This window comes from Cladophialophora psammophila (genome assembly GCF_000585535.1).
Source record: "Cladophialophora psammophila CBS 110553 chromosome Unknown aczJe-supercont1.36, whole genome shotgun sequence".
In the NCBI taxonomy this organism is placed as follows: Eukaryota; Fungi; Ascomycota; class Eurotiomycetes; order Chaetothyriales; family Herpotrichiellaceae; genus Cladophialophora; species Cladophialophora psammophila.
Genome location: NW_006912957.1, coordinates 225,761 through 239,679, shown reverse-complemented (window position 1 = coordinate 239,679; position 13,919 = coordinate 225,761). Strand labels below are relative to the sequence as shown.

The 13,919-nt window shown below is 50.3% G+C and overlaps 6 protein-coding genes across 6 annotated transcripts; 4 read left to right on the top strand and 2 right to left on the bottom strand.

The window, feature by feature from the left end:
- Nucleotides 1-227: 227 nt before the first annotated feature.
- Nucleotides 228-2,356, bottom strand: A1O5_12720 (copper amine oxidase 1; the record flags this gene model as incomplete). The annotated part of the gene is made up of 3 exons (XM_007753289.1): nt 228-375; nt 438-1,982; nt 2,034-2,356. The coding sequence occupies 3 exons, from the start codon at nt 2,354-2,356 to the stop codon at nt 228-230; spliced, it is 2,016 nt and encodes a 671-aa protein (XP_007751479.1).
- A 1,656-nt stretch (nt 2,357-4,012) lies between these two features.
- On the top strand, nt 4,013-4,258 carry A1O5_12719 (uncharacterized protein; the record flags this gene model as incomplete). Its single annotated transcript, XM_007753288.1, has 1 exon — nt 4,013-4,258. One exon carries the CDS (start codon nt 4,013-4,015, stop codon nt 4,256-4,258), a length of 246 nt encoding a protein of 81 aa, XP_007751478.1.
- Nucleotides 4,259-4,901: 643 nt separating this feature from the next.
- A1O5_12718 (uncharacterized protein) lies at nt 4,902-7,060 on the bottom strand (the record flags this gene model as incomplete). The annotated part of the gene is made up of 2 exons (XM_007753287.1): nt 4,902-6,432; nt 6,486-7,060. 2 exons carry the CDS (start codon nt 7,058-7,060, stop codon nt 4,902-4,904), a joined length of 2,106 nt encoding a protein of 701 aa, XP_007751477.1.
- Nucleotides 7,061-9,495: 2,435 nt separating this feature from the next.
- Nucleotides 9,496-9,741, top strand: A1O5_12717 (uncharacterized protein; the record flags this gene model as incomplete). The annotated part of the gene is made up of 1 exon (XM_007753286.1): nt 9,496-9,741. The coding sequence occupies one exon, from the start codon at nt 9,496-9,498 to the stop codon at nt 9,739-9,741; it is 246 nt and encodes an 81-aa protein (XP_007751476.1).
- Nucleotides 9,742-10,958: 1,217 nt separating this feature from the next.
- A1O5_12716 (uncharacterized protein) lies at nt 10,959-12,159 on the top strand (the record flags this gene model as incomplete). Its single annotated transcript, XM_007753285.1, has 2 exons — nt 10,959-11,526; nt 11,597-12,159. The coding sequence occupies 2 exons, from the start codon at nt 10,959-10,961 to the stop codon at nt 12,157-12,159; spliced, it is 1,131 nt and encodes a 376-aa protein (XP_007751475.1).
- Nucleotides 12,160-12,658: 499 nt separating this feature from the next.
- Nucleotides 12,659-13,835, top strand: A1O5_12715 (uncharacterized protein; the record flags this gene model as incomplete). The annotated part of the gene is made up of 2 exons (XM_007753284.1): nt 12,659-13,517; nt 13,660-13,835. The coding sequence occupies 2 exons, from the start codon at nt 12,659-12,661 to the stop codon at nt 13,833-13,835; spliced, it is 1,035 nt and encodes a 344-aa protein (XP_007751474.1).
- Between the last annotated feature and the right edge of the window lie 84 nt (nt 13,836-13,919).

The window sequence follows — 13,919 nt, the reverse complement described above, 5'->3', positions numbered from 1 at the left end:
TAGAAAATTTGAGGCATACACATATATCCTAGGTAGTACCGGTATAAGTCCGGGTTCAATGCTAGGGTCTCTCTAGACTGGTTTAAGTCTGTCCCTGAGACCACTCTAAACCACAAGATTCATATCCATTTAATGTTGACGAGGATTCTCAGAGACGTCCCTGATACTGTCCATAGAGACAGGATGAAACTGGTTGTGGAGGGCAGGACTGTTTGTGGTGCCACATCCTAATCAGTACTACAGCAGCCATTTCGAAGATGCACACTTCCATCTGTCAACACGGATGCTTCGTTCTTCGTTGATGGAACATCGATCGCTGGGTTCTCGGTGAAGAAATCTGTAGGTTTGATGTGTAGTTGATGGATTTCAACTGGCCTGCTGAACCGTTAGATACTTGAGCACGGCCAAATAGGGATGGATAAAACATGGCAACTTACATGACGGGCCAATCCTCCACTCTAGGGTTATGGGTGAGCCCAAACACATTCCACACAACGACGTCCTCGTCCTCGATGACTTCATCACGCTTCACGGCGTCGGCAACTCCACCGATTTCGTTTTGACTCTGCAGTGTATATTTGCCACCTGCATATAGCTCGCCGTCTAGATGTTTGGTCACCCAGACATGATGCTGTGCGAACAATGCCCGTTTAGATTGGACAGACTGGGGATCGGCAAGCAACAATTGTGTCGCAGCTGGGGTAAATTTGTACCCGACTGGTTTCCCGCTTATAGGATTTGTTTTGCTCCTGTTGATCATCTTGATCACCCGATTGTGCTGCGGGGCAGCGTCCAGACACTGACTTCGATCGATGACAGTCTGCCGAACTTCGTAGAAGTTCCCCTGCGGATTCGTTTTCTTGTTGATTGGCACACGGTGTGACTCTTCTGCCAAGACTGTGTTTTTGTATCCGTCGATGGCAGGGTCAATGCGAACGCAAAACACGTGCTGATGATTCTGTGCCAATGCGCCGGGTGACACGACATTCCCATATGCACTTGTCTTTCCTGGATCGATATTTACGACTGACACAATGCCAGTTGCGCGAGTTTCAACGGTAATTCCACCAGCCTGGTCGAATTTGTATGCGAAGATGTATTCGTAATTGGCGAGGGTAATGATGAACTGGACAACCAGCTCACGATATCTTGTTACGACAGCACGTCCTGTCCGCCAATTTGTGTGCTTCCAGCCGATGCCGTTGTCTTGTTCGTGGAGACAAATAACATTGGGTGCGGGTTTGGCGGCGCCATCTGGTCCGGTGACGATTCCATCGAAGTATTTGATAACTCCGAGACAGTCACAGCCCAGGGAGAGGTTATTGGCACAATTTCCCGCTCCACCATCACCAAAGTCGAATGCTTGCTTGCGAGGAAAGGGCCCACGAGGATCCGCGTAAGGAACAGTCATTTCACTGATGCTCAGCCTGTAGATCACACTTCTGCCGCCAAAATGGACGTCGTGGATGACGGCGCCCTCTCTAGGATTGAAACTCACGCGGAATCTCCAGTTTTGCCATTCGATAAGCCCTCCCTCTACCGAAAACGAAGGACCCTCTGGTTGCAGAACGTTGAGAGGCTTGAGGTTTTTCCGTGTGCCATTTTCAAGGAGCTCGGGCGCGTATTCAGAGTGCTTGCAATGGCCGATGACATTCTTAGAGTGTGTTTTTGCATCCAGTCCATCATCTTTGCCACCAGTTGCTAGTCGGTCGATTCGGATGATCTCTCTCTTGTGTGCATCCATGACAGGTATGAAAGGCAAAGGATAGGCGTAGAAATTCGAGTCAGGGTTGCCAGATCTCGTGTCTCGAGCGAAGCACAAGCCTTGAAAATAGCGTCGATTCTCCTCATCCGGGGACATCCCACCATAGGGCCACGGTTCGACGACGACTTCAAACCCCTCTGGAAGCGAGATTTCGGCACAGACATCTTTGAACATCTGAGACGATGTGCAAACTTCAACCAGGGTGTCAAATTCGGAGCTGATTTTGTTGTTAGCGGGTTTCCAAGGGTCGTATCGATGGGATAGTCACAGTGTCAAACTCGCATGTTGAGACTTGTCAACTACAACATGTGAGACTCTCTTTTGTTGGTCGAGATCGACAATAGCTTCGTTGAATTGCGGTACCCTATCTGCACCAATAACATCGTACTGCACTAGGGCACGTCGAGGTATGGGAGCAGCATCCTTTCCAGAGTGTTCCGCCAACAGGTATTGAACGAGTTTCTCCTTTGGCGGTTCGTCCAAGTAGATTTCACGAAAGCTCAGAACAGCATCTCGATGGAGGTCGAGGATGAGGTCACGAGCAGCATTCGTCTCCGCGGCCGAGAGGATGTCTAAAGGATGAGGTACCATGCTGAAGGAAGAAAATAGAAGTGAAGAAACTTGAAGTTGTAGAGTACATTTTCATCACGGTTCCAGAGGTGCTGACTTTTATTTATAGGCCAAAGGAGATACTGCTGATGCGAGTCATTCGAGAATATCTCCCCTGCATTTTTCAAACCATTGGCAAAAAAACTTTGACGCCGAAGTCCTACCGTTACGAACGCCCTTTGGATCTTGAGAAAGAACTTGAAATGAGCAACAGTGGATGGGCATGGTGCAAGAGATGCAAGCTTGCACGGTTGATGCTCAATCATTTCGGCAACGGCTTCCTAATTCATCGTGTCCAGTCGAATGTCGTCAGCGCAGCCGATGTGCTAAATTGACCTATGCTTGTCGCATTGGCGAAGAGGAGGAACAATGCGCAAATGCATCAGGGTGGTTGACGATGGGATGCATGGAGTGAAGTGGGAAAGAGAGCGCGGAGGAATTTCCACGGCGATCCATTTGAAGTTTTGCGCAATTCGATCTGATTGGCTGCTTTGGGTGCTTCCCCGGAATAGCGGAAAGAGCCTCCGCGAGGGGTGCTCCTTCCGCAGATTCACACGGATCAACCATTTTCCGCACTTCTTCCTCTTTCCGCTTTGACCCTTTCAACCTGACACAAGCCATTTGTCTGGCCTTAGCGGCCTGTTTGGGACTGTGGCCTGCTGCTTTCTTAAGGGACTGATCGGACCACCTACCTCAACTTCGTATCTCGGATCCTCATTATTCTCATCGCTGGTGCTTGGTTCTGTTTCTGGGCCCTGCGGTCAGTAGGTACAAATGTGCCTCTCTACAGGTGGCATCAATCCTCGATCGATCGTATAACTGATCGGGCTCCGATCCTCAACCATGGCCTGAATACTACTGTTGACTCTACCAAGGTTCCAATTCGCGATCGATCAAAATCCCTTAAATACTAAAAGAAAAGAAGGAGGAGGTTCGAGTGTTGGAGTGAGAAGAAGTTCGAGCTGGGAGAACTTGGTAAGTTCTGGAGCATTTTGAAACACGCAGAATGCAGGGCCATTTACTGGGTAGTCTAGATTCTACGTACTTGTATTTGAACCGATGGTTTCATGACTCGGCCCTTGATTGACGCGACATTTCTTTGCCAGGACTCATGCCCAGCAAACTATACGATTAGTGCATCCATTTGAAGTGTACTAGTTTTCCATGCCGAAGAAGTTTAAGAATATAGCAGAAAGACTTTCTTTGTGCCCAGGACTTACTCAAACTCCGCTCCCTGCTTGTTTGTTTGGCATTTAAAATGTTTGGACATGAGATCCAAGTGATAGTGGACATGCTGGTAGGGGGTAGATGGCCAGGAAAGCCACTAGGACTCCCCATAAGAGTAGGCATTCGACGCAGGAGGGTGCATTTCTCTTTTATGTTAGTAAAACCTTTGACAGAGAACCAGTTATTCAACTCGAATCATACAGGCTAGGATCAAATACGGCCACAAAAGTTTCTCCTCGTTTTGTGTACACTCTCAGCCATCTTCGCTGAGATGGCAGCATCCTCGCCTTTCTTGTCTGGACTCATAGTTCGCCACGACGGCGATGACGACTCAAGTGGAACAGGTGTCAACCACAGCATGAGCCAAGCCACAGGACTTTCAACTTCACTTCGTCCGGCATTGAATGGCCTATGTGTCTCAGGCACTACTACAACAGCTTCTTCGAATATTTCCCCGAGCCGATCAATAATCTTCTGTGCGTCAACACCGCCATCCACGAGAACGTGACGACCTGTGTCGTCGACGATTGCACGGCGTACGAGCAAGGTGCATATGTTGTGGTGGCAGCTATCGGGTGCCCCGAAGAAACGTTTCCAACTGCGAATGTTACATTGGCAAGGGTCACGACGGATCTCGAGGAGGGAGGTGACCCATAGGGGTGCGAAGGTGTGGACAATTTGACCATTGTCTGCAATAATGGCACTGCGGGCGGAAACGTACTTTCGGGAGTAAATAGCGCGGTTCTCATAAAGTTACAGCCATCTTGGATCGGCGGATGGACAGCTCTATTCCTAGTTGTCATAACAAGCATGTGTGGTCTTTTGTAGTCTCATTTAGTCAGTTGCGGTCGGCGCGACGGATATGACTCGAGAATATTCAATTTGCACGACGACCGCTGTTCACGCGTACAGGTGCGGCTGAAGACACGAGAAGTAGAGGCGAAGCGAATAGCTCCCAATATGAGTACCAGAAAATCCACAAGCACGACGGTACCATGCCGTCGAGCCTGTAGATGGAGAACAGGATCACTATAAAATGGCATTTTGTTAAATTTATTTTGTTTTTGCAGAGGCCGTTAATTTCGTGAATGCTGTTCTCTGCGTGTAAATGATCATTCAGTCATGGATCCGAGTCCGACATCTACTACGTCGGAACTTGGAATCCGACCTTTTCTTTGTCCTATCGCAGCACTGAATGCTACAAAGATGGGACTAAGAAACAGTCGTCGTCGCTTGAACTGTTAGACCCTTTAACCCTTCGTATTCGTTCTTGCTGTTCCCAATTTGACAAAAGCTGGGATCACCATGAAAATGACTCCTCCACCAGTTTTACCGACGCCTTCTTCCCTCTCTTGCCAATGGCACAAACGGCGTTCCTCACATCGTCGGCCATGCTGGCTGGACCACTAACCACTACGACAGAATTTTCCCGGGAAAAGCACAGTACTTTCTCCAGCTCCTTGAGGACGTCCATCCGGTGACCAACAAACACTTCTTTTTCGAAACCGTTCAGCTCCGTGGACATGGCTTCTACGATGCCGCTGGAGCGGACCCCCCAGAGGAGCTTGCTGCGACCGGGATGAGAGCGTAGAAGTGGCAGTACCGAAGTGATTCCCACCCCGCCGGCGACGCAGACTAGATTGGGGTATTCAGAAAGATCGAGATGCGAGCCATACGATGACTCCACGAGAACTGGTAATTTTTGACGAGAGCGCAGCAGCGCAGTCAAGCCTCTACGGGTGCGCAGAAGAAAGGTAAGCGTCAGCTTCGAAGGTGCAGAAGGGGCCGTGCTTATCGAATCTGCGTCGCTAGAAGGACCTGATTCGGCCGCGTTAGTCCCCTTCTTCTCAATGTCGATGTTCAGCTGTGCTCCCTCCGCGCTCGTCCCAGGGCGCACAAAGGTAGACGCAACAGAGAAAGGATGGTTCTCCCACACTCGCCACGTCAGGGTGGGGAAATATAGATATGCATAGCCGTTACCTGCAACGCCTTCGATATCAACGCGGATATAATCATCATCGATGACAGAAATAATTGCCCACCGGACGCCATTTCGAGCCAGTCGCAGAATACGAAGGACGCGATCGAAGCCCCAGACGGCAAATGCAACATAGATCCAAACCTCGTAACCCCATTGATGGTCGAAGCGGTAATAGATGTGTAAGTAGCAGCCTGCAACCACCAACACGGAGATGGCCACATGCCACAGCAAGAAGGCTTCATACACCATTGTTCGCAAGGGCAAGATCGACGTCGGAAGCAGGATGGACATGCCAATCGTCGCAATGGCGCCCCAGTACCAATAAGGGAGCTTGCTTTCGCTGCCGTGCTCGCCATCAGCCGAATATATCTGTAGATAAATGGCAGAGTGCAGGACAGCCTGTAGCGTGGCGATGGCAGCAATATAGCGGTGGAGTAGCAGGAATGTCTCGTGACTCCAATCCGTCAACCACAACAGCACGTTGTTCCGGCCAGCATACAGGATGAGCAGCGGCACGTTGGCGAAACTGAGGATGCCCATGCGATTGGTGACGTACGACAGGATCTCCTGGCTGGTGCCGTCCGGGAACCACGAGTTAGGCTGTCTCGACGAGTAACCGACAGCGCATAGAACAATATTGATAATGGTCAGGTAGGCAATGAAGAGTGCCTGGCCGCGGGTTGGCATGTTCGTCAGACCCCAGAAGATAGGGACTTTATGGTATCGGCCAATGGCCGGAGGATCGATGACCCAAGCATTGAAGAGTGTCAACCAGGTCTTGGGGAGCGGAATAAAGCGTAGTAGCGAAAAGCCAACGGGAAAGATCACGCCGGATAAGAAGACAACGAGGCTGCATTACAGATTAGCGTGCAAGCCCCAATATCACATTCCTTCCCGACTCACGCATAACGTTCGTGAGTAACTTCGGCCACTTCAAAGATGCTGTCTGCATTTCGGTCTGGCCAGTAGTCGCCATCGGAAACCAGCATGGTCTGGTTCAGTGGCTCACCCGCGACTAGGATCTCAGTTGGCGGCGTCGTTACCTTGGCCAATGCTTGCTGATACGTCTCTTTGGGCTCCGGCTGCACTTTGAGTCTTCCGGGGATGTAGTCAAGCCACCATCGTTCGACCTGCCACACGGGTAGATCGTCCGGGCGCTTAGGGTCGACATAGCACCGCTGCCGGATGCACCAGGCTACAGACTGAAGGAAGGCGTCATCGGTGGCGTAACAATCGGGCGAAGTCATATAGTCGCCGCCACCCATGTCCATGCCTCCTACGTCGTCCATCTCCATGACCTCGGAGCAGTTCAGCTGACTTCCAGAGAGGACATCACGACATGCAGTGGCGCAGACAGGGAAATACATCTGGATGCCATAACCGATGAGGCCATGGCCGTCGCGTCCGGAAGACACCATGGCCTGGACAAGCAGGAAATAGCCACAGATGGCGAGGACACAGGCCAGACCGCGAGCCATGTTGTTAGTTTTCCTTCTATTCCTCCAGGCTGATTTATGGCTCGCTAAGAAGTGCTCTGCTTGGCCAATAAGCGCGGTATCAGATAATGCGCTTGCCGTCAGAATGAGCTTCTGGTAAACATTGGACGGTGATGGGATTGAGGACTCGATCTTGATTTAAGGAGGTCGGTATCAAAAGTGTGGATGGTCTTGCGCCTGTGAGGCAGAGAAAGCCTGGAAAAGCCGATGGTTAGATATCTTAATATGTTCCGAATGCCACGCTCACCGTTAATGAAGAATCGACTCCATTGCAGACCATGTAGGCCATCCTTTCAGCTAATCACCAGCGCTGACCTACTTCCTCCTTTGAGTCTGGCTCGACCCTTGTCCTCAAGGTCGCATGGATGATAACAATGGGGGCTCGGCAAGAGTGAGTATTGCCCACGCTTCATCGCCGACGAGCAAGTTCTTGGTAACAGAGACTGGTCTCCAGTGTCTTGGCCAGAGATATCAGAAGAGACTCTTTTTGGGTCCATTTGACACTAAATGCTTTGCCTGAGGTGGATGAACCGTACAGTTCGAAGCTATGCTCTATCCAGCTCCACTGAGTTATACCGATTTCGGCAAAGATGCATGCTTTAAGAGGTCTCTCACTGGAATGCACCGTCAATGGGGCTCCACGATGCCCCAAGCGCAACAATCCATCTCGGAAAGAGAACTAGGTAAGCTTGTTCACTATGCTTACAGTCTCAGGTGTAGGGGGTGCTCCACTTGGACATCTGCCAGCGAAGACCGCAGTCCAGAATATCAAATTTCCACTGAGATATATGTGTTCATTCAATAAATTCTCCCTTCGAGGTACTATCTGCTAGACTAGCATTGGCACTACCTTTCTGGATCAAGGAGAGATGCGGGTGATTTTAGCTCTAAGCTACTGATGAATTGGTTCATTATTTTGACACATTTCAGAGCATCGGGAAATGGAGCAGAAGGTAGCCCAGCGTCCTAGACATCTTTAGGCGTGTTGGCGGTGATGAGATTTGCGACATTGTGTGGGATAACTACGACGGCGCAGCTCGTGCTCAGGGTAATCAAGAGTGTAAGAGACGCATAGGGAGGACCATGGAGGAAAAGATCAATGCTAATACATCGACAAGCGCAGATTCATGTTTCCATGGAGGGCCGAGGCTGAAAGCACATCTGAAACTGGCCCTAAGCATTCTTTCTCTGCCGAAGTGCTGCATCTATGGTTTTTCCAGCAGTGTTCAAGTGTTTTGAAATGGACGTAATAGTCTGGCTTGAACGAATCACAACGAATGCATTACGTTTTCAAAACTTCAGCCCAAGTTCGATTCACTCGTAACGAAGATTGAGCACATTAAATAGCGCGTGTTTCCTAGTGCCCGTTCTAGAACGGGAAATGTGCATATATTGGGCCAATTATGTGTCCGTCACATGTACAGTATTCCTCGATGCCAAGCTTTCTTATCTCTTGCTGATCAGAGAGACTAAGGACACTCTTCAAAACTTGCTCATTATTGCCCAGAAATGACTGATCTTTTCCTCACTGTTGACATCTGTCCGCTAGTAGCGAGGGCCAAGGCCCAAAGTTGTACTCAATGGGGTTGAGGCATGGCTAGAACCTCGGTGGATAGAAGGCTCGAAGGAACAGTCGAGACTCAACTGAAGTGAGTCTTGCCATGAGCACAGGAGGAATAAAGAATAAGAGCGTTGCAAATCACATGAACTGAGACGAGATTATTTCAGCATGTCGGCTCGCGGCATTTTCTCCTTGATATGGCTTTTCCTAGCCAGCAGCGTGTTTGCCTTGTGGGCTTCGCAGGCGACGACTATTATCCTGTCTGCACTCATGGCTGCCTTCGAGCCTTTCCTGCTCCGATGCTCGCATGCACCACTCCAGACTACCCTATTACAGGCGTGATGGTCCTGAATTCAAACACAAGACCGCAGTGCTTCGCAGCAAATGAGCCTTATTTAACTAGCATGGCATATTGTATCAGCCAGGAATGTGCTTCGAGGCATCTCATCTAACTAACCTGCAATTGAAAACATTCTGGTCGATAGTAGCCACTGGAGATCTCAAGGTTCCTCCACAGTTGAGCAATTATGAGTCGCTCGTCAAAGCTACAGAACCACCTAGCGAGATCCTTGTGAGCAATGCGGAGTTGACGCTTAACCATATTATATTAGCCAAGTAGTCAACAATGGCTAAGAAGAGTACGATATATTCCGTCGGGCATGAAGGAAGGCTGGAAGGAAGATATGGGTGAGTAGTGTCCTGTCCAACGTTCCAGTGCAATTGCCAATAACTGACTGACCTTTCGAACTAGAATCTCCATGCTTGTTGCTTCCTTTGTCCCCCCAATCGTCATCGCCGTGAATGGATACCTTCCGTTCTTGACCGGACTCTTCGAGAAATTCAAGCCGTATCTAATATGGCCTTCTCTTATCAGAACATACCATGTCCACGGCTTCCGTTCAATCTTGAATATGCGCTTACACTCGGACAAAGCCTCAATATTGCCGCCTTGATCATTGTCAACGTCTTCATGAGAGCAGCAGACTACAGAGCTGCGGCTCCCCACGCATGGTATGGGTCCGATAAGTACTATGCCGTTATGGCATATATCATGTGGTGTATTGGCGCATTTGCTGTCATTTACCTGACCCTGGAAGCTTGACGTCCCGTGGGTCAGAGGTGCCCCCGACGGCCGAGGCAAATACCATTGCTGATCTGTCGTATTCGAAGCCAAGCGGTCACAAAATCGAACTTTTCATTCATCGGTCGAAATATTCCATCTTGCTTGCACCTAAGCACTCGATCTCGAAATGCATGTGTTTTCTAAGGTCGAACTTATCCACTCCCACCGCCATGTCTGCCGACCACTTAGCATATGTCAACATTGTTGGACGTGGATTGTTATACAGTCTAAAATCTCATCGCCTTCGCTGAGTCCTTTCGACCAGTCCGGGTTCAAGCTGAAGGAGAAGGAGTAAAGATTTAGGTACATCGCACCTTCTACAACAGCGTCGTCAGTCTGTGCACACGGACCCGTCCTGTGACAACTTGCACACCAGGATAAGAGTTTGTCCTCCATGTCTTCCCTCCGGTCCCCCCGGCATATCAAGCTTCTCGTACACCTGCAGACCAAACCATTCGCTATGAAGGCCATAAAATCTTGCACATAAACATACTATATTTTTGCGAGTCCATATGTTGCCGTGGTAGCCTACAGTGAAATCTTGAAATCTCAGTTTGTATCTCAGTGTGTGGGCCACAACGATGCCCGATAGAATGACACCAATAACTATGATGCTTGGAGTGGTCATGGCTGCAGCTAGGGTGTTCTTTTCAGCTCTTGATCAAGATGTCTGCAGGAGGGAGCGCATGATCTGGTGTTCGAGGAGCAGAGCAACTAGAGCTATTCTAGCACAGGTACAGGACTCGAGTCGTCTTGGAATGTTATGTGGGTGTGATGGGCACCGAATGGGTACATGTGGAGAGAGAACCAGTCGCTTAAAGTTGGGAGTCCGCTTGGACTTGCCATCTTCCCAATCATCTCCGTATTTCCGACGCGACTCCGAGAAGGATGCTAAACGGGATTGTGTCGCGGCGGGAGAATGAGCGGCTTGTGATCGTCGAACACAGGTCCGGAAATGGCACAAAGAGCTATTCCACAAAGATCCACAATAATGGAGAACGCACTGAAGCGAATGGGCTCTGGAAGGACCGATCGTCTCTCCCAGTATCGTGAAACGTACCAGATCAGCAGCACATGATATCCATAAAGGTGAAGTGAATCGAGCTCTCCGGGGACACACTACCTTCTGTACAGAGATCGTGTCTTCTGCGAATCAGCTTGTATATAGGCGCTACCACGTCCTGGTCGTCCCTGAGATGTCTCTCGCAGCGAAACAAGTAGCCTTTGTCACAGGCGCCAATGGCGTGACGGGACAATATCTCGTTTCTCAACTCGCGCGAGAGCCAAAATGGTCCCGTATCATTGCAACCTCTCGCCACCCCCCTTACAACTTACCGCAGTCGGCCCGTGTGACTTTTCACAAGTATGATTTGAACAAAGATGTGGACACGGTCATGGAAGCACTTGAAGCAATGGGTGCGACTCGGGTCACGCACTTCTTCCACATGGCGTACATCCATCACGATAGTTTCGAAAAGCAGTACGAATATAACGTCCCCTTCTTCGAGAACATCCTTACTGCAGTAGAGACGCTGAATGGAGACACGTTGCAACGTGTGGTGCTGCAAACGGGCGCCAAACACTATGGCCAGGCATACAAGGCACCGCCACGGCAGCCGATAACGGAGGATCTGGGCCGTCTAGGTTTGGACGGGCCACCCAATTTTTACTACCCTCAGGAAGACTTCATGTTTGAGCTCCAGAAGGGCAAACGCTGGACGTGGAGCGTGACACGTCCTTTTCTGATCAGTGGTGTTTCTGCTGGTACGCCCTGGAACATGGCTATTTTAAGACTACAGACACCCATAATCATGAACTAACTACGATTTTTCAGGAAGCGGTCAGTCCTTTACCTGCACAGCCGCGATATACTTCACGATACAAAAGGCCCTGGACGAGCCTGCGGTATTTCCTGTACCGACAGACGGCGACAACTGCTACGCGAAAAGACAGGACTTCTCATCCGCCTCAAATATAGCAGCTTTCACCAGTTATCTCGCAACTCATGCAGGAGGCGCCAATCAGGCATATAACATTGTCGACAATGATGCAAGTGAGACGACATTCGCCGATCTGTGGGAGTACATGGGAAGCTACTTTGGGGTGTCTGTCACCACCAGGCCAGGATTCGACCTCGCAAGAGACATCGAGGACAAGCTCAAGGCAGGCGTTTGGGGACAGATAGTGGACAGGTACGGTGGTGATAAAGACGCGTGTGAACGGTTCGCTACGTGGAGGTTTTTTGCATGGGCCATGGGCAACGCCCCTTGGGGCTCCCATGTGAGCATGGACAAGGCGGGCAGAGAAATCGGATGGACTGTCCAATGGGATACTCGGCAAGATATAAAACGTGTCTTCGACACCATGAGGAAGGAAGGAATCATCCCTACGATATGATCCCCAAGGACAAGCGCTTAAAGATGTCCCATATAGAACCCAATCCGGCTTCACCTTGAGGGGGGAAAAAAGAAAAACCTTTGATAACCCTTCACAACCTGTAGAAAGGCTTCAACTAGTCACGGGTCACGCTTGAGATAAATCGTTGAGATAACAAGGAGGGCGCGAACCGTAGATACAGCCGGCAAAACTCCACCACGGAAAATGTATATGTACCATTCCCTTCATCTGTCGGGAGTTCAAATGCGGGCCTTTGATGGTCACTTCACATCTCCGAGATGACGGAGATGGCTCTTTACGCATGTCGGTGTCCTCTTTTGACCTATCGCGTTGGTGGCTTTCCATCACAGACGACAACTTGCAGCGAAGAACAGAAATACCTTCATCATACTTGCTGTGTTGCACCGAGACAAACAATTGCACAGCGTCTTGGAACTGAGCAGATATTAACAACCTAAGACCGGAAGAATCGTCAAACAAGGTAGCCCTTTTGCCCATCATGGCCCAACTCTCGACCATTCCGGACTTCGATTCCTTGCCCAAAGTCAAGGGGATGCCGCAGGGCTGTGCGTGGGGTGTTTTCGACAAGGACGGCAAGAAAGACCATCTAGGGACTCTTAATCTCATCACGCCAGATGTTGTCCAGGAAGCCGTGAAGGAGGTCCGAGATGGGGTATCGATTTCGTTGAACTGGTCCTTGGGCGCCATTGCCGAAGCTGGATTCGGACGGCGAGCGCTCAAGCACAATGTCATCGACATGTCAGAAGGTGCACTGCGTACCGTCGCCTTCGACGACGAGGTGTCCTTTAACACCCAGTGTTCAAGCCAGTGGGACAGTCTTGTCCATGTCGCGCACCAGCCGACCGGCCTGCATTACAATGGCACCAGGCCTCGCAAGGACGACCTGGTGCAGCCGTACGGGAAAGTTGACGTGGACAAAGCATTGCCCACTCTCAACCACTGGCACGAGCGTGGGTGCATGGTAGGGCGCGGCGTCCTCTTAGACTATCGCGAATATGCCCGAGAGCATGGGATAAAGTACGACTGCTTCGACGCGCACGCCATCTCTGTCCAGGATCTTGAGGCGGTTGCGAAATACCAATGCACAACTTTCAAGCACGGCGACATCTTACTGATCAGGACCGGGTATACTGAGGAATTAGACGGGTTGGACGCCCAAGGTCAGGCACGACTGCTCGGCACCCACAAAGCTGTCGGTGTAAAGGGTAATCGAGAATCAGCTAGATGGATTTGGAATCATCATTTCGCCGCTGTCGCAGGCGACCAGGTGGCATTCGAAGTGATCCCGCCAACCATCGAAGAGGACAACAACCGTGTGGGTGGGTTGAACGAACTCGGTAAGCATGTCCTGCGCGTCATGTACAAGATGACCTGGTCAACGCTCTCATCCACCTTTCTCATTCCAATTTAAAGTCTAGCACGGTATCCTGAATGAGGTCCAGCTGACCGTTTGTGCATTGTGCTTCCCGCACGGAATAGTCCTCCACCAATATTTCCTCAGTCTCTTCGGCCTATGCATTGGCGAACTGTGGGACCTGAAGGCGCTTGGGGAACACTGCCGGAAGGTTCGCCGCTACGAGTTTCTGTTGACTAGTGCACCGCTCAACGTGCCCGGCTCGGTAGGTTCGCCACCAAATGCCTTGGCTATCTTTTGATGGCGTCAGCATATGTGTTTGGCGATAGAGGGCTATGCGGTTTGTTCAGCTCTCAAGATGCCAGCGTGGACATTCAATAGGAAA